Source organism: Colletotrichum gloeosporioides (genome assembly GCF_011800055.1).
Source record: "Colletotrichum gloeosporioides strain Lc1 chromosome Unknown consensus_91, whole genome shotgun sequence".
NCBI lineage: Eukaryota > Fungi > Ascomycota > Sordariomycetes > Glomerellales > Glomerellaceae > Colletotrichum > Colletotrichum gloeosporioides.
Window position 1 is genome coordinate 296,246 of NW_025544736.1, and position 19,298 is coordinate 315,543.

A 19,298-nucleotide genomic window follows, 5' to 3' on the forward strand; every position below is an offset into this window, starting at 1 on the left:
CTACGCAGATTGGCCCGCCTTGTCTGCCCTGTCTGCCGGCTTGCCGGGATGTGGGTGTCGGGGATGCCGAGCCCCGGGGCCGGTGAGCAAGAAGCGGGGACCGCACTGCACGCGGTGCCTAGCGACTGCGACTTTCTGTTTCCTTCGATCGACCTTCCGATCTTGGTCATGGGGTTGAGTGAAATTTGACGACATTTCAAGGTGATTGTGACTGTGTACGTGGGTCCTTTGGCCTTACATGATGTCATGCGCTGCCAACTGAAATGTTGTGGGGGCTAGAACGCAACATTTCAACGATGAAAGATTTATGCATCAATGTTGATTGTGGGATAACCAAGGGTTCAAGTCTCTGGCATGGGTTCGGTCCCTTAATTGAATAATTTTGATGATACCGAGACCAGGTCATTTGCGTTTGTGGAGGCAAAGAGCTTTGGAAGCTGGACTGGAAGATTTAACGGGAACATGAAAATTCAGCTGGACTAACAGAATCACGCATATTCTATGGTCGAATGTTCGAGTACTTAAGACAGGTATGAACCATTTCCAATTATTATAATAGTTGACCCTCCAGCTAACAGTTCCTTTTGATAATACAAATCATTAGTTCTGATATTAAGCTTTTTGCCTCTCGCGGTGACCCATCGTTCTGGGAACTGGGCTGAAAAAGAAAATGAGAACTAACAGACTTAGCAGAAGACTGGAAAATAGGAGACATAAAAACAAATAAGATGGGAAAAAGCCGTTTAGAAAGATCAGTGATTCATGTCAGCCCGCAACCACCTAGCCAGTAGAAAACAGAGCATTGTTCAAGCACTGAACGACTGAATCACCATTCGTCAGCCCGGAGGTAGTGCAAACAAGCGCAGCGCCAGTCGCAAACGGCCCCAATGCCGTGACGCAGAGCGGCAGGTCCACCGCCAGCGCCACCGCGTCGTCGCCCGCGAGATCGAGACAGGCCTGTGGCAGCGTCGAGATGCACGTGGCGCTGAGCGCATTCTCCAGGCAAGACACAATGGAAGAGCCCGTGGTCGTCACGCTGATAGCCGTCGTGGCGATGCACGTCGCGGCGTTGCCAACAGCGAACGCGCCGAGAGCCGCGGTACAGGCCGGGATCGCGGGGATTAGGGCCAGGCCGTCGACGGTCGAGAGGGACTCGCACGGCGCCGGGACCGTGGCGCAAACTGAAGGTGTTGCTGTCGGCGCTTGTGTCGGGCAGAGCGCGGGGTTCGTCACCGTGACGACGGAGGGAGCCAGGCCGAATGCGACTTGAAGACATTCGAAGACGCTTGAGCCCTGGGTGAGGGCGCTGATGGCGCCGGTTGCGAGGCAGGTCGCGGCGGTGCCGACGGCGAAGGGGCCGAGGGCGGCGGTGCAGAGGGGGATGTCAGTGAGGAGGGCGAGGCCGTTGGAGGTTTGGAGGTTGACACAGGCTTCAGGGAGGGTGGTTGGGCAGCTGGCGGCGAGGGCGTTGGTGACGCAGTTGGCGATGCTCTGGCCAGTGGTTGTGAGGCTGATTGTGGTGGAGAGGCAGGTGAGGACGTTGCCGGCGGCGTAGGGGCCGAGTTCGAGGGTGCAGGCGGCGATGACGGGGGCGAGGGCGAGACCGTTGGTTGAGGAGAGTTGGGCGCAGGAGTCGGTGAGGGAGACGCTGCAGGCGGAGGCTGTGGCGGAGGATGTGACAAGGCAGCCTGTGAAGGTGGAGGATTGGGAGGTCTGTGTGGTTGGGGTTCCGGGCTGTGTGGTTGAAACGGATGAGGATGCTGAACTAGGCGATGATGGAGAGGAAGTCGTGGATGAGACAGTGGCGACAGTCGAGGTTGGAACGGACGACGAGGAGACTTCGGAGGTGGCAGAGGTCGGGGCAGTACTCGAATCCGAAGTAGTTTCCAGAGTGGAAGGAGCTTCTGATGGTGAAGACAGTTCGGAAGTGGAGGACACATCAGTGGTAGAAGGAACATCAGACGTAGAAGAAGCTTCGGGCGTAGAGGAGACCTCAGAAGAGGAGGAAGCTTCGGAAGTGGAAGAGACTCCAGAAGTGGAAGAGACCTCGGAAGCAGAAGACACCGTAGGAGTTGAGGCTACCGCAGAGGTCGAGGATGATTCGGAGGCAGACGAGGACTCAGAGGTTGCCGTAGTAGATGCCAGGGTAGAGGTTGACGTATCAGTGCTTGACGAGGTCGTCGATGACGCTGCAGCCGTGGGCACGAGTACAACAACAGCGCCAACAGTGCCGCCTTGCGAAGGAAATACAGTGGTAGTCGCAGTGACTGATCCATCATAGCCGCTCGTCAACGTCGAGTACGATATCAGACTCGGGTCCAGAATGACAACTGTTCCTGGTTGACCGGAGACAGCGGGAGGAATGGTTGAGGTTAGGGTGACCGAGCCAGTGTATGCGCTGGTTACTGTGGTGAAGCTTGCCGCTGCGGTAGTTGGTACGGTTGTGGGTTCCAGGATGACGATAGTTCCAGCAGTGTTGGTGCCTGTTGGAGGTATGAGGGAGGTGGAGGTTACTGTGCCGTCGTAGCCGCTGGTGATGGTGGTGTCAACAGCAGGCAGAATGGTAGAAGCGGGAGCAGAGGTGGTTGCTGCGGGACTTGGGACAAAGATGATGGTTGCTCCTGGCTCCCCATTAGGGCCTGAAGGTAGGGCCGAGGTTGAGGTAGTTGAGCCGGTGTACGTGCTGGTGAAAACTCCGGCAAGAACTGGGGCGCTAGTAGGAGACGCTGATGATGAACTCGGAACAGACTCGGCAAAGGTACCGGGTGCCGCGCTTGTGGGAGCCAGAACGATGACGGTTCCTGTGTTATCTGCTCCATTAGGCGGGACTGTGAAAGTTTCTGCCACACTCCCTGTGCCGGGGGCCGTAAGAGTGGTGAATGGACCAGTGAACTGACTAGCCGTTGTTGTCGGGTACAGAATAAGTTGAGTGCCAGTGGCATCAGTTCCAGCTGGCGCCAGAGAGAGCGTATTGGTGAAAGTACCAGCCCAGACACCGCTTACAGTGGCAAAAGGACCAGTGAAGATGTTGGGGGCAGGAGTCAGGACGAGCTGAGTTCCGACAGTGTCCGTACCGGATGGAGGGAGAAGCAGAGTCGTAGGTGTCGTGCCGGTGTACGCCCCGATTGCTGTCACATACGGCCCAGTGAAGGAGGTGATCGCGGGACTGGGTGTCAACACGAGTTGAGTTCCGACAGTATCGGTTCCAGATGGAGGCAGTGCCAGAGTAGTCGGCGTGGCGCCGGTGTAAGGTCCCGAAATCGTCACATAAGGCCCAGTGAAAGATGGGGGTGTGGTCTCGGGGAGGAGGACGAGTTCGGTCCCGACTGAGTCAGTGCCGGCTGGAGGCAAGATGAGAGTCGTCGGGACTGTACCGGTCCAAGCGCCAGTGAGTGTAGTGAATGATCCAGTGAAGGTGGTAGTGGGAGGTGTGATGGTAGCAGGGTCGATGAGGTCCGTTCCGGTAGGGCCGGCAGGTCTCGTGATGGCCCAGGGGTCACTATCACCGGTCTTGAATGGGTCCAATTCCTCGTACCAGTTAGAGTCGGCTGGAACGCAGACGATCTTTGTTCCATTGACGTCGTCTCCGCGAGGAGGAAACACCAGCGTAGTGGGTTCGGAACCGGGAGGGCCATCTCTAAACAGAGTGGTGCAGGGGCCTTCAAAGACCACAGATGGATGGCTGACGGTGTGAGTAAGTAAAGGGTCACGTTGAAATAAGATGAGCGAAAAGCAGCTGACTTACAGAGTCGACGTAAACGTCGTGGTGCTCTGGACGACGAAGTCGGACACAAGCACCGTAGGAGCGTTGGTCACAGATACAACTGTGCCAGCAACATCGATGGCAGTGTTGTGGCAGACGGCAGCACTTAGATGTACGGGAACGTGATCGACCACAACAACCTCCTGAGTGATTGCTCCTGCGTCGTCAGCCGACGAGCAACCTTGAGATCCCGATGCCAGCCAAGGCAGTACGGATAAGGCGCCCAAAGTGACATGAGACCGTCGGGAACGCATGATGACAGTGACGGTATAATTGAAGATGGAAAGCGTATGTGAATGAATGTTACGATTTTAGGGGGTCGTCCGAGAAGATGAGTACTAAACGAGTATGTTTGGTTGTTTCTCTTCTGTAAACCCGGGCCCCGAGAAGACTTTTATGTCTTCTCAGATGGTGAGCCTCTTCCGCAAAGCTGATCTAGACCAGGAATCAACATTCTTGAAAATCAATCTTATCGATGAAGGTTTACTGATGAGCCCACATTGATAATTGAAGTCGTGGGCAGGAACGCATGCAGTCGATAGGATTCATGAAGAGTGGGTACCGCCGAATCAGCATCCACGTACTTGGTCAACATCCAAACATGCTCTCCCACACATGAAGTAGGAATCCATCATGGAATAATACAGCTTGAGGTTATGTTGACGTTCCGCTTTCAGCCATAAGCAATTGGACTCGGATGAACCAGCTGAAGAAGCTACAGGCATTGAACGGAATGGGCCAAGATTCGGTGATCTTGTTGAATTTCCCGTCTACTTTCGAGTCAGTAATCTCGTCTTCAACATGCCGAATGATACGATGTCCGATATCTTTATGAACGCAAACGGCTCTTGAACTGTTCAGATTTCCTCAGTCGGGAGGGGAATGTGATTTGATTGCTTGGACAAGATGAAGAAAGCTTCAGTAGCATCCAACCACGCAAAAGACAAGATTAAAACTGAGTCATGCTTGTTGCCGAGAAGATGTTTTCTTCGGCATTTAGATCAAAGACTCATGTTTAACAAGAGTGGAAAGAACCTCTTCCACGGAGTATATAATGAATGCGAGGGTTGCCACCTCATCACACTGCTCGTTCTCTCGTTATCCCCAGCCTCCCTGACACCTTCATATCACTCCCCGTCACTCGTTCAAGATTCCCATCATGCGCTCCATCACTTTGGCTTTCTTGCTACCTGTGGCCCTCGCGGCGCCCCGTGCGAGTCCCAACGAACAGGGCTGCGAGCTGACAGTTACCTCGATCCCCGCAATCACACATACGTTTCTCGCCCCAATGAAGACGTTCGTGGTCAACGCGGCCCAGAGTGATGGGTGCCAGTTGCCTCCTCTTATACCGTCTGCAGTCCAGTCCTCCCCTGCAGGCCCAGGCACCACCGGCCAACCCAGCACCAAGGGGCTCCCAGGCACCTGCCAGGGCGCGCAATGCCAGTCAATCAACAGCTTTACCGATGGGGCCGTTGACAGTGTTGCGCAGACTTCTCCCTGCACAAACTGCATTGACCACCCGGCCACTCGACCGACAGATGCCCCCGGCCAGAAGAATGTTCTTCCCTCTGCGCGCCTTCCTGGCGCAGGGGATGACAGTCACCGCCAGGGTCCAAAGACTTACCCCACTAACATCCACTCCGGTACTCCCAGCCCACATTCTTCTTCCGGAGCTGTACAGCCGCCTCAGAGTCCCGGACAGGACGACAAAGATGGAGACGCCTCTACGCGACCTACGCAGGGTATCTCCATCGAAACGGGCACGTCCATCGGAATCGAAAAGACGAGTCAGCCAACAGCAACATCCGGCGTTGCCAATGCCCTCACGACAAGACCCGCTATGGATTTATCTGGACCTGGTTCCACTGCAAGCAACACTACGGTTTACCACAATCCTGTTTCGCCCTCTGTCGAGACTTCAGTCTGGTTTACGTCTGCCACAAGCAATATGAGCCAGCCTGAGACTACCCGCGTCCACGTCTCCTCCGCCTCTCACGGAATCGGAAAGCTCTGCAACGTACATGTCCTGCTATGCTCGGTCGCACTCATCTTGGCCGGTACACTGGCTTAATCAATAAGACCTCTTCTGCAAAGCCTTCGTCATAGCATCAAATCAAACGAACGGGGCGCTGAATTTTGTTGTTGGTCTTATTTTAAGGGGGGGAACACACTATGTAATGCATTAATCGCCGACCATCCATTTCTTTCGTAATAGTGTCAAATAATATGCCGCATTTTTTCCGCCGTGTGTATCACGTGTTCAATATCTCTACAACGTGAAACCATCGCCACAGGTCTTTACCCTGAGCCTTCCCTATTCGATGCATTATATTCAATGGCTGGAGTTCATGCTTGTTCATCAAGAATGTCCTGGTCGTGTCCTCTTTGCCGGCCCATTTACCGAGCATCTCCCTACCTTTTACGAAAATGACCTTGGCCGAAAAGAGGCATCTCCCAGCATCATGGGTGGGGCAATATCCAACTCGGCATAGAGTCTGAAGGAAACGGGCCCATTTCATCACCACACTCCTGCCCTACGTGCAGAGCAGGCCTCGTCATCCAGCCATTTCCCTGGATGAGCAAAAGAATTCCAGAAGATCTCGATACATGATCATATCAACTCCGAGTTCTTCTCCGGATGTCGGAACTGTCAGGCCTAGTGGCCCCCAATCCCTCAGAGCCGGGGAGACGAGAGGCTGTCAGCTGCGAAGCTCGAGACATGTCTTAGCAGCTAGAGCTGAAGTAGCAGGGCTTAGAAGACCGTTGCACTTGAGCTAGAGCCACTTGAGTGTGAATATTTAGCCGAGCTAAGCTAGTAGCCGTCGTTTGGCTGGATGGGTTAGCGCCTCATTAGCGCCAGTCTGGGTTGGTCCAAACACACGAGCACAAGCAGATCAAGTTCCCAATTCCGGACCAGATCGTGGGCAAAATGATAGGAGTGGGGAACGCTGCAGCACCAAGGCAATGCCCCGGTCTCTGCTCGGTAGAGCAATAGCCGAAGCTGAGAGACGGATGTCTTGGAGCTCAGCTGCCCAGGCAGCGACTGCTCACAGACTGCAGATAGGTGTATGTGATCACTGTAAATCTAAGTCTCAGTGTTTCTGTCTGCGGAGACTGAAAGTGAGGAGAAGATGGAAGTCTATGATCCTACGACTGTCCTTGTTCACACAGGCAAACAGCGACTCATAGGCTTCTAGGCGGAGGTAGATGAATATCGACTGTTTTTTTTTCCCTCCAAAGCTCGTGCATCCACAGATATATGTCAGCCGTCAGTACCTTACACATATGTCAAAAACGTCGCCCGGTGGCTTTACCAAGTTACGAAGGCTGAAGCTTCATTTGCGTACCTGTACCGCGTCGGTACTGGGAAGGTCACGAGCGTGTATTGAAAATCAACTGAAGCCCATTCTGCAATGCGCCTATAATTTCTTGCGATTATTCGCTGGGTACTCATTACCTGAGGCTGACACACAATATGGACCGGAGGCCGCGGCTAGGTGTGGTATACGGTGCTTCTGGACATCTGACTTGGGCCTGATCTTCACTCTATATTAATCCAACTCGATGCCAAAAGCTCGTCTGGATGAATCTACAATTCCTCAACATCAAATATTCTGCCGCAAAGAGTACCCGAGGTGTGCCTTCTGACTCGACGTCGTGGGCAAGGGTTGCTAGATGCGCCAAGTCGCAATGTGGGCGGGGTGCAGTTGTGGAGCTTCGATGCGCAGCATACCGACAAGCGTCCAAAAAGGAAAGCTTTATCGTGGGCTCCAAGGATATTTTGCAACACTAGCTACTTCATAATTACTTTCCTGCGCACGCGTATGGATCGTAGCTGTGGGCTATGATCATTTCTCGGCCAAGTCCATTGAGACCTAGATAGTTGAGGCTGGCCTCGATGATTTCTGCCTTCTATACAAGGATTTAACTTGAAGAACATAATCTTAAGACTGGCGACTTGAATGCATAGTAATATTCACTTGCTTCTCGAACGACAGCCCGAGGCGTTTGAACTAAAGCACAACATTCCTAGTGGAATATATCGTACAGCCAAGCTATGCAAACCTTGTTGTGCTATATGCGGCAACGAAAGACACATCGCCTAGCCATGAAACTCGAACGGGGTATCTTCCATAGCGTCCCTTGTGTTAATGCGCAGAAGGGCCTCCATATTCGGATCTTTGAGTGCATTGCAGTCGTCATTATGCTTCTTGCGATCCTTGCCAGCTTTCATACACTCCTAGCAAAACTTTCAGCACGACTGTTGTTCCAAGAAAATCGAGTATGCTGCCGGAAACTTACCTTTCCGCAATAAAAGTACCAGGGACAGCTATCGCACTGCTTCATTCTCTTCCCTTCATTACCACAGGCATGGCATCTTTTTGTCACGCCTTCTTCGTCCAGTGTTTCCCAATAATCAGTGAGGACCTTGTTCATACTGAGCACCCGATCCAGCTTAAACGGGAATGCCTGCGGAAGTCAATAGGTGAACCATGTCTCGGCTCATTTCTCCTCTCAAAAGCTCTCGGCGGGGCCCACTCACATGACAAGTCTTCAAATCCGCCACCCGGACACCCTTCGTGCCATCCACAAAGTTGACCCTTTTCGCATACACAACAGCGATGGTGTATCCAACCTTGAACTGGCTTGGTGTGAAGCGTAGACCCTTGCTGAGGTCGAATCCAACGATGAAATTGTCCCCGTTGCGATCATGACAGACTAGACAGAACGGATTGCCAGCCGATGTAGATGCGGCATCAATCTCGGCGAGAAGGCACCACGTCTCTCCCTCCTCATAGATGGGCTGACCGAGGTGGTATTCTGACTGCAGCTGAGCGAAGGCTGGAAAGAAATAGGTATCGGTAAAGCTGGCGGGTGGCTCGAAGTCCATATCCCCTGCATCGCTCGCCGGAGCGGGACTCGATGTCGTGGAGTCGGACATGATTACGGAGATCTTTACCGAGAACTGCAGTGCCGGGGTCAAGTGAGGTGTGAGATGAGAGAGAGTAGTCCAAGATTCTTGGAAGACAGGAAGAGAGGGGTCAGCCCTCCGTGGCGTCTCTGGCGGTGTTGCACAGGATCCCAAGCTTGTGGCGTTTGTCGAACAGGTTGCAATCGCATCAGCAATGAACTAGGAAAGATGGAATATGAGCTTGGCATGTTTCTCAGAGCTTCAAGATAGAAACTTCAGCCCGGATGATTGCAAATTGGTTGGTGCCCGTGGAAACAGCCGCATGCGGTGGAACGGCGCCTCCCATCCCCTTGCATTCTTGGGACTGTCGGCCGGAACAGGATTGGGGTGGTTTACCAGCTGAACATCCTGGCCGAGAGGGGTCGAGCGGCTTCAGATGAGTCAGCGCCAACCCGATTCCCCGTCACCACGACTACGAGTAGGAGTTCCATCTCAGCAATTGGTTACGCATGAAGAAATACCGAGTCTGGAATCTGAGAAGACAGAAAAATTTCAGATTTGATATGCGCTTTATCCTAACCAGTCTCTTATGTGCATCAACTGACGCTCACAAACGCGTACATGTAATCCCACAAAGCATGTCTCACCAAGACTGCTTGCTGCCCTTCTCATTACCTGAATCTGAGAACCAGACATATTATGAGCTTTAGACGTCATGGTCTTCAGTATGACTGGTTTGACGGGACCCCTTCTTGTTGTTCTCTCCGATTTCCATGGCATCCCTATCGTCATTATCATCTCGCCCATTGACACTATGCCTCCCTTCTTGTGCCAAATGAGACTGATCCATTCTGTTACCCCCGACTTCAGTGGAATTAGAAGTACCAGAATAGTTCATTTCTGATCGTCCTTGAAAGCTCCGGAGCAGACTCAACCAAGGGAGCCATGCAATCAGATGACAGGTCTTCCTCTACTTTTCGCGAAATCATCTGCTTCTCTAGAATCATGTGCGAAAGTAAATTTGCGTTTCATTGCGGGAGAGAAAAGCAGAAAAATGTCCCTGACATGCCATGTGCGCGCAGGGAGCGGCGTTGGAGGCGCAGAAAGGGACGGGTCAATGTCGTCGGGTGATCGCCAAGTTTCCAGCGGAAGAAGCTGTGCTGGAAGGCTAATCTCATTGTCTTGGCCCGCCCCTCCTAGAACCGGAGCAACATGGTTGAAATTAAGGGTGCATTCGACGAGTACAATCGAGTAAAGTACGAAGGCAAGGTTGAGCCAGCGGAGCCATCGAAAAATGGTTTCTAATCTGTTTAGTAGACATCAGCATGGCTTCAGTGACTCTTGCAGGTGGAAGATATATGCAGACTCACTCTCCGTACTTGAAGCCTGTCGCAAAATGCAGGCGTGTCGTCTCAGCCCATCGTCTTTCCCTGTACAAATGCAGCACTTGCCCTAGCCGTGCCCAAGCTGCGATACCGGAGGCGAGGAGCATTATCCCGTAATAGACGATACATCCAACACACATTATGATGTAAAATATGCGGTTTCTAGCATCAGCTCGAACTTTGGCAAACATGAAAGTATACAAAGTCGCGCAATCCCGCGGGGTTGGCTCTTCGACGATTTCTTCCTCCGTCCCTGGGTGCACCAGCCCATCAACTACGCCGAATGTGCAAAACCACAACCCAAAATCGCTTATCATTAGGCTGACCATCAGTCTCGAGTGTGTCCCGAAACCACCAAAGAAGCGAATTCCCCGAGGTCCGTTGTCAAAGTACTGTCGCGTCCGATATCCCCAGATGCTGAGAGTTCCGAAGAGAAAGCCGCCACTGAGATGCATCAGAATTAAACCATCGATACTGGTGAGCATGCCATTGGCGCTGCACTTTATCATGGCGATCAGTATTACTAGCAAGAAGATGTTGTTGGTGTCAGATGCGCCGGCAATCTCAGATGGTAGGAGTGTGTTTGCGATGTAAGCATTGGCCCAGGCAAAGTAGATGCCAAGTCGGACTCCAAAGCCACAGAAGTCCGCTGCGCCATCAGTTTCACATGCGAAAGAATCAATAGCCCGGGCAAGCAGCCCCGGGTGGGCTTGGATGATCGGCACCAGGAGAGAAATAAGGGCTTTGACGTCGAGAAGAGGTTGGTTATCAGCGTGGCAAATCGTCGTTAGCATCAAGAAAGGCCACAGAGACCAGGAAGAAGTAAAGGAGGAGAAACAGATAATACGCAATGGACAATGTAGATATACTTATATTGCTCACTATTGCAGTGTATGGACATGTATTCTGTTTTAAACTTACGGGCTCTTCTACTAAGATTACCACGTGATGACATTCTCCTTCTCGTCGGAGGGCCTTCATGGATGGGTCAACTCTTTGCATCTTTCCGTACTAGGGCGTTTTCACGGCAAGGCTAGCAAATAATCATTACGGCAGTTGCACCCTCGCCAAGTCTGACATTGCTGATCGCTTACGTTGCATACGGACTATAACGGCGGAAAAGATGTCATGCTCCGACCTGGTTGGTTGATAATGGCACACCAACTTCCAAACTGTGTGTACTACCTGTGACGTAAGATCTTGGGAAGTCAGCGATGGACTGCAGATAGATGTCTTGCAGCTGAAGCGATGACACGGTATGCATTGACATGATAAGTCTGCTGTGGAGGTGGAACTCAATCCGTCAGTAGCCACAAAAACTGTCATGGAAAAAAGCGACGCGCTGAACTTTATCAAATCCAGTTGATTTAGTTCTCGTTGAGACTTGTGACTTTACAAAATAATAGTTCGTCAAAGATTGGGGTGACAGGTTTCATTCACGATGGTAAATTTAAGACGCTTGGCGTCATGTGGCTTCTAGAAGACATGATGTAAAGGGAAAAATGAATGTATCTCTACGCCAGAAAGCTCCACTCATGTCTGCCATCAGTTCTCATCGTCAGCGTAGCGATATCAAAACGCCCTAATCGTTGCGGCCGAGCGCTTGATCACACCGTCGGCCTCATCTACTTGCAGTTGCAGCGCAAGAGAATCCGCCCCAGAATACTTGCCCTTTTGTTCCCAGAAGAAGTCCTTGCCAGTCTTCGTTGTCGCGCGGAAGGTGGCCGTAACGTCCACATCCATTTTGAAGCTGGTATAGAACGAAGAACCGACGCAGTACTTCTTGGCAGGGCACTTGAGATTGACAGTGGATGACTTGGTCAACGTTTCGGACTGGGTGTCCTCCTCAGTGGTGGTCTTCCCAACCTGCCAGTTGAACTCGGTGGACACCTTTGACTTCCCGATGAAGGGGATGCCGGCCTCGGTCTCGACTCCGATTTTGCCGCCGACAGTCCACATATTCGCAACGCTAACGGTGTGAGACTTTGTGACCGCGTCCATGGTCATGATAGTATCATCTGCTCTGTGCTGGAGTTGCGGTTGTCGAGGATCTGAGAACCAACGGTAACGGTGGTACCGGGGCCGGAGGGCATGATGTTGTCGGTGAATCCAGAATAGGCCAGGTTGCTGATGCTGACTGACTGCAAATCATCGATAAAATCCCATCCGACATGACCAATAAGTCCGATATCGCACCACTGGACGCGGATGCGACCAAGGATGCCAGAACCAATTGGAACTTTGGTCATCGGTGGCGGGTCACGGAGGGTCTGGGCCATGGCGGAGTAGGTTTTGCCAGTTTCGGTGGTGAAATTGAAGCCCAAGAAGGTTCCTGCTTGCTCCATGACCCAGAATTCTTTGATGCGTTCGTTGTTTTCGAAGGTAAAGCTGCCGGCGTCTGTGCTTCCATCTAGCTTCTGAAAGATAGAAGAGTTACGTTAGCTTCGAGGTGTTCACTACGCGAAGCCTATTGGAAAATGCACTTACACTTGTAATTGATGTCGTATTTCCACCAGAGGCAGTGATATTCATAGCCCGAATGTTGGCGGCGCCCATGAACACCTGCAACGCCTGCAGAGGACCATTGAGGGTCTCAGAATGACAGTCTGCAGGGTTGTTGTCGATGAGGTTAATGTCGCCAACATCAACAGACACAAATGCGTCACTGGTGGCTATGGTGAGCGTGTTTCCGGTCGCGGTTGACGCCGCTTGTCTCTTGGCCCTACTTGGTTCAGACGACGGCGTGGGTCGATTGGATGCAGTCAATGAATCCTGTAGGCGAGCCAGAGCGGCGTCATCTAGTGGCCCATGCTGCACAATCTTGGGTGTAATCGTCTGCAAAGAAGCCGGTACGGTTACTCTGTCGGGTTGGGGAACAGGGGAAGTGTAAACCAAGGCTGGGAGAAGAGTTGTGCCCAGCACAAGTGTCTTCAAGGAGGGAATAGAAAGCATTTTTCAAAAGAAAAACTTCACAAAAGACTGACTGATTCCAAAAAAGAAAAGAGAGAGAATGGCCTTTTTGGAAGGAAAGAAGGAATGATTTGAAACATACTGTGGCTGTAAGTATGTAGTGTAGACCCAAACCAGTTTTATAACTGATCCTCAACCTTTCCAATATGTCAACGTTGGGTGCTGGTATCAACTGACGCCGGCCCCAACACATCATTTACCCATCATTTACCCACCATGGAGTCTCGAATAGAAGCAGATCCCCACATCGCTTCCAGCCAGATCATACTGTCTATGAAATCAGGAGAGAACGCACGTAGTCACAATGATGAGTACACAGACCAGACTCAAATTGTCGTGGTACCGACCGGGTTGAGTGTATTTACGTGTCGATAGACCGCTTTTTTCTGTTAGACAAAATTATCTGCTTTGGAAATGACATGCTGGAAAGAGGCCGTGATGATGCGGCAGTGAGGCATTGGCGGTAGAGGTGATGGGTCCACAGAGGCTTGTCTTCTATTAGAGGGACCAATGGATGCTGGTCAACTACACCAGTCACGGATTAAGCGAGAGACATACATCAAATGCGATCGGATTAAGGGTACTGTCTCGTATTCTAGCCCACGGCAGGTAGATGACATATCCGCATGTCACTTAGCTTTGATAACAGGACGTGATAAGGCTGGTGACTAGTTGAGGACGTGTGTTCCTCCAGGTACTGTTGGAGTCCTTACACTCACAGCCTCCTCCTGACACTGCGAATCACAAGAGCTCAATCTTGGAGAGGAGGAGCTCCAGATCGGAGGTTTACCTACTTGGGGAGCTTCAACAATGACACCCCGAGCCATAGCCAGACATGAGACCTTACCCACGAGGGTCCAATTACCATGCCTGGGCTAAGGCAGCTCGCTTCGGGTTTCAATTGATCGGTAATACGAGCTATTGTGGACTGTTATCACCATTTTCATTTTCTCCTTGTATTTCTGTGCAATGTGGAAACATGTGTACAAGGAAGTGAGCTCAACTTAAACCATACCTGTCAAACCATTGCGATATATATGGCTGGGGGCTTGCTAATGTTTGGATTAGAGCTCGCTTGATGGTGAAACATAGCACCACCTTGCTGTTGTCCCCCGTTGCCCTCGAGATCATAAGCAATATGGGAGGAGAGGGAGTTCGCTGTTGCAGGTTCCTTGACTTTGTGCTGATTCTCCATCATTATCCCAACCGATTGACAGAATTGCATGGCGGTGTTTTCATCCGATGGCTACTAGGTGGGCGGGTGGGTCCTGAGCTGAAGCCAGGACCAAGGACAGGGCATTTAGACTGGGCTCTGATGGATAATTATCCTATATATTTCCGATCCAATGAATTCCACGTAAGTCTTTATACTACTTCAAAAGGTCTGTACCAACGGACTGATACCGAGGGAACATGGTTTCCAGGACCTGTTGGGGGTAGGGTCTGTGGGGCACGATTCTGGCCGAGAACAGGAATCGGCTGATGGACATCAATGCAGGGTCATGCTACCCAAACAGATCATAGGCTACCAAGGCACTGGAGAAGAGGCCATGTCCCCACGGAGAGCTTAGCCAACCCAAAAATAACCTTTTGCGGGGGTCCGGTGAATTGCATGCTTCCTCTTAAACCGTGGAACACAAGAAACCTGCCATCCCGCATCCTCACATAGCGCGAGATACGGCGACATGGCCCAAATATGAGTAAATTTCTTGCTATGCAGACAAGCTCAAAATACAGTCGTATCGTGCTGTTACGTTACAATAAACGCACCACCAGGAGAATGCTGCCCCTTCACCCCCTTGGAGCTATGGCCAGCAGGCGTAAGAGCACAAGGTAGGCACGAAAGTACTGAATCAGTCAATTCTCCGAATGGTCATAAGCTAGCTTGCAATCCCGGTGCTGATGCGTTCGCTTCTGGGGACTTGACTTCTTGTTGCTTGTTGACCATTCTAGCTGCAACGACAGTAACAGAAAACCTACAGGCTACATTCCATTGTACTTGAACACGCGGTGAAACATCGGCTACATTTTCATGCCGAATTCGATGCGCAAGTTTTACCGCGTGATTACGTATTAGTCGAAGACGGACTGGCGAAAGTTTCCTTCTACAAACAATCACAGCAGGTCGTCGCTGTTGGTAACTCAGCTGTGATGTAGTGAGACACGATGCCCTGGCATACCGCACCCGTTAACACGTGCCTTATTCATGAATCTGCGAGGCAGCTACCGGGGTCCAGTCTATTTTGGGTTGCCGTTCCATCCGCTGAGTCATCCGCCGTGGAGATGCTCAATGACAGCCAACGGATGTATCGGGCCGTAAGATTGTGTGCAGAAGCTTGATTAACGAGATCTTGCCTTCCAGCGTCGAACAAACTTTCAGCGGAACGTGGAGGGATCGAGGGACGTTGCACCCCACGTTCCGGACTCGACAGCCCTATGGAAATCTGACAGCCCAATCGCAACTCAAAGATGCGATGGCTGCTGATGTTTGGATTACTGCCCGACAGAGTCAACTTCAACTGAACTCGAGGGGAACCTTGCTTGCAGATAATAACGCCATTTTCGAAGTTAGATTCACGGTCTGGCTTTCACAGGCGCCTAAGCTGCCAAAACCGAACCGGTACGGGCTAGATCGTTCCAACTTGCGATGCCGAACACGATTTTCTGACATCGTTTCCAATGCGGAAAGTGGATGTAACTCAACGGGAACGAACTTCTTCGTAATTGGTCGAGATAATCATCGATTCGGACCCACATGCGCGTCCGTTCGTCTCAATCCCGTTCGCAATCTGCCGGGGTCTCCCAATTTTCTGCCAGCACACATACTTCCAGCCACACAAGCCGCACTTCCACAAACAGACAGTTCCCGGAGGCCCGAGCTGGTTTCCAGCTTGCCGGATTCATTGTGTCAGACCAAATGCTATTATTCATTGACAGCCTCAAGCTCGGTCCACTGACAGTTGTTGCGGTTGGGGTGACACTGGTCCTGTCAGCCCCGATCGGCTATCACGCGTTCATTCGTGACGGTGACCGCGATTTGTTGTCGTCCCTGAAGAGACTTGTCCGGCGAGCTCCCCGATATATCCACTCAGAACTGCACGAAGGCTCGTTCCGGCTGCTTCATCTTCTTCCAGGACGAGATGGCGATCCCGTTGAAGTGAAACTCACTGTCGCCTCGATCTCTGACCCGCCGGAGTATCACGCGGTATCGTATGCGTGGGGTGACCTAAGGGATAACGCATACATCACCTGTGATGGGAGCGAGATACAAATTACGAAAACGCTATTTGAGGCACTCAAGCGATGGCGTCGCCCCGACAAAGTGTACACGCTCTGGGCAGACTCAATCTGCATCGACCAGCATAACACAATGGAGAAGACGCACCAGATAGTACGCATGACGGAGATCTACTCAAGAGCTGCTTCTGTTCTTATCTGGCTCGGAAGCGACGACAAAGACGTGGATGGCGTAGTGGAACTCGTCGACCGGGCCTTGGAACTCATACCGGAAGTTGTAGACGACCCAAAGAAAAATAGAGAAAGCGCGGAACTCCTTGGGCATCGGATCGCCGAGGGGGGTGAAACGGACGAGCTCACGACCAACCATCTCGACTGGAAGCCTCTCAGGTCGCTCCTGAATCACAGCTGGTTCGAGCGAAAATGGGTCTATCAAGAGGCAGTGCTCAACGACAGAACATGGATGTACTGCGGCAAGCTCGAGATGCCTTTTGAGTCTGTGGCAGAGCTTGCTTTACGCATGGCAACATTCGGCATCCAGGCACTACCGAATGATGGTTCGCTCTCGGACCAGACGGTGGCTTTTATCCCTGGGCGACTGTACAACCTCTCCATGATGCGTCTCAGCCATTGGTATCGGGGAACCACGCCGATAACGCTGATGGACGGGGTTAAAGCGACTAGGTCATTCTTCTGTAGCAACCCTAGAGACCACATCCTTGGTATACTAGGACACGCATCAGATGTCGAAAAAGACAGCATCATCTCTCAAGACAATCTGTACTCCTTGTCAGTACAAGAGAGTTATTTGCGCTTCGCCCGCTCCCAGCTTTTGGAGAAACACAACTTCGCCGTCCTAGCGTTGGCGCCGCAAAAGCTCATCACTGACGCACTAGCCCCTTGGTATCTTCGCCCGTATATTCGGTGGCAGAAGCGGCGTCTTCCAGGTTTGCCCTCGTGGGTTCCTGATCTGCGAAACCAGGAGATCGACACACTGCCAAGTTACACCGTCCGATATGGAAAGTTCTCTGCTGGTGGGGCTACGCCGGGGAGAGTCGAAGTCGTAGACGACAAAATTCTCGAGTGTACGGGCATGTTCATCGACACGGTCAAGCAAGACGGTATCTTCTGTCCAGAGCTGCCGTTCCCGCCGAAGCCCAAGCGGGTGCCATTCCCATTAGATCAGCTAGGCAGCTATCATTCTCGCAACGCGTGGAGGTCCCTCAACTTTTATAGACAATGTGTAAAGCTCGCTTGCGGTTCCGAGGATATCGACGAGATGTCTCCCGAGAGACTCGACTCTTTCTGGCGGACTATGACTTGCGAGAGAAGCCAGCTCAGCGACCGTATCGATGTTGACATGTCGGATCATCTGAAGACGATGATAAAGGGTATAGAAGTATGGCTCAACTCGGAGGACGTGGAGGAGGCGGAGAGGGCGCGGGTTCGGTTCATTTTGTCTGCGCAGTCGGTCGAGATGAGTGTGCTGTCCGCCGCAACCCCTAGGAGATTTTCGACTACGGCAGAGGGCAGACTCTGCATGATACCGAGGGAGGGAAGAAAAGGCGATCGGGTGTGTCTTTTACTTGGGTCTGAGGTGCCATTTGTCCTCAGGCCGACTGGAGCCGGAATGTACGAGATGGTCGGAGACGCCTACGTGAGTGGAGTCATGGATGGGGAGGCACTCGCATCCGGCAAGTATCCTGAGACAAAGGTAACATTGGTGTAGAGCTCTTGTTTCTTTCTGTCTCTCAATTTGCAACGAGCATGCCGTATTGATAGAGCCAAAACAATGCTCCACAGCATGGTCTCATTTAAGTCAGAATGCCGGTTGTTCAATGCGTCGGAGAAATTCTTCCCCCCTTCCTTCTCCCCTCGATGCCTCGCTTGCTTGTTCGCATTGCGTATGCTCGCGGTTCGACCACTTTGGGGTGGTATTGTATGTCTCGCGTCGTGTTTAATGCCTTTCTTGATTTTGAGGCTTGCTGAGGGCGTCGGCGCGCATCCTGACGCGTGTCCGGCATTATCGTGAGTGGAGGCTTGGATGCTGATGATGCTTCCGCCGACTCTTGTTGAGTTTACAGGTCAACCAATTTGAGTCTAAACTGAAAGACCTAATCAAAGGCAGAACTTACTGATGGAGGGGGAAAGTGTTCTCGACAAACATAATGATACAGCGTTGCGCAAGGCTTGACGGTAAGTGATAACAATCTATTAGCCCGTACTAGTCATTGCACGCTCCCAAAGGAATCAATGATTAGAGGCATAATCTCGGGCCCTCGTCAGAACCAATAGAACTACGTCGGCAATTGGTAGAGTTGGTTGGATGCGGGTAAACCGATGTGGGGGACTCCTGATCAGCCTTGAATGCAATGATGATCTGACAGGGGAGAAGACGCCAGCCACCTGCTTGGAACTTCCACCGCCGAAGCCTCCGTGAGTCTCGTATTCTCGGCTCAATGTCCATTCGTTACATGAAAAGGACGGAGTAGGGATTCCGAGGCGCATCGTACCTCGTTCTTGGCGGAAGGACATTGGTGGATAGATACGTGTGCTGGAACTTTTGTTCTGTGTCGGCGCATAACGCACGCCGAAGCTCTACCTCACATATTGGGTCTCGAAATTATCGTGTTTGTTGGGCTACTTCCCTCCTTGCTGCGTATGCGGCCTATCGACTCTTCGGGAGATTGGATAGATGCCCGTAAATGATGGTAAAAGCTTTTCTATTCGAAGGGTTTGTCCTCTGCTAACAAAAACAAGCACAGCGAGCACAATTCATGATGTTCAATCTCACTCACCTCATCCATAGACACAAAAAGGGAAGATTGCGGCCAGTGTGGATTGAACACACGACCTTCAGATTAGATGATTGAAGTTTACAGGATCGAAACCCACTTCAGTCTGACGCTCTCCCAACTGAGCTATGTCCGCCACGTTCTTCGGTGACCACGGGGACCTCGGGCGTCTTCAAGCCAACCAGCTCGTGAGATGAGGCCAGGAGGTCTCCACTGCTAGGGCTCGATTCCCACCC

At 51.8% G+C, this 19,298-nt stretch overlaps 6 protein-coding genes across 6 annotated transcripts; 2 read left to right on the forward strand and 4 right to left on the reverse strand.

Moving 5' to 3' along the window:
- Window positions 1–780: 780 nt before the first annotated feature.
- On the reverse strand, window positions 781–4,017 carry GCG54_00008243 (uncharacterized protein; the record flags this gene model as incomplete). Its single annotated transcript, XM_045408213.1, has 2 exons — window positions 781–3,682; window positions 3,746–4,017. 2 exons carry the CDS (start codon window positions 4,015–4,017, stop codon window positions 781–783), a joined length of 3,174 nt encoding a protein of 1,057 aa, XP_045257947.1.
- Window positions 4,018–4,922: 905 nt separating this feature from the next.
- On the forward strand, window positions 4,923–5,834 carry GCG54_00008244 (uncharacterized protein; the record flags this gene model as incomplete). The annotated part of the gene is made up of 1 exon (XM_045408214.1): window positions 4,923–5,834. One exon carries the CDS (start codon window positions 4,923–4,925, stop codon window positions 5,832–5,834), a length of 912 nt encoding a protein of 303 aa, XP_045257948.1.
- Window positions 5,835–7,865: 2,031 nt separating this feature from the next.
- On the reverse strand, window positions 7,866–8,705 carry GCG54_00008245 (uncharacterized protein; the record flags this gene model as incomplete). Its single annotated transcript, XM_045408215.1, has 3 exons — window positions 7,866–8,003; window positions 8,066–8,233; window positions 8,307–8,705. 3 exons carry the CDS (start codon window positions 8,703–8,705, stop codon window positions 7,866–7,868), a joined length of 705 nt encoding a protein of 234 aa, XP_045257949.1.
- A 1,336-nt stretch (window positions 8,706–10,041) lies between these two features.
- Window positions 10,042–10,854, reverse strand: GCG54_00008246 (uncharacterized protein; the record flags this gene model as incomplete). The annotated part of the gene is made up of 1 exon (XM_045408216.1): window positions 10,042–10,854. The coding sequence occupies one exon, from the start codon at window positions 10,852–10,854 to the stop codon at window positions 10,042–10,044; it is 813 nt and encodes a 270-aa protein (XP_045257950.1).
- Window positions 10,855–11,632: 778 nt separating this feature from the next.
- Window positions 11,633–13,012, reverse strand: GCG54_00008247 (uncharacterized protein; the record flags this gene model as incomplete). The annotated part of the gene is made up of 3 exons (XM_045408217.1): window positions 11,633–12,078; window positions 12,138–12,477; window positions 12,548–13,012. 3 exons carry the CDS (start codon window positions 13,010–13,012, stop codon window positions 11,633–11,635), a joined length of 1,251 nt encoding a protein of 416 aa, XP_045257951.1.
- A 2,935-nt stretch (window positions 13,013–15,947) lies between these two features.
- GCG54_00008248 (uncharacterized protein) lies at window positions 15,948–17,996 on the forward strand (the record flags this gene model as incomplete). The annotated part of the gene is made up of 1 exon (XM_045408218.1): window positions 15,948–17,996. One exon carries the CDS (start codon window positions 15,948–15,950, stop codon window positions 17,994–17,996), a length of 2,049 nt encoding a protein of 682 aa, XP_045257952.1.
- Window positions 17,997–19,298: the final 1,302 nt, after the last annotated feature.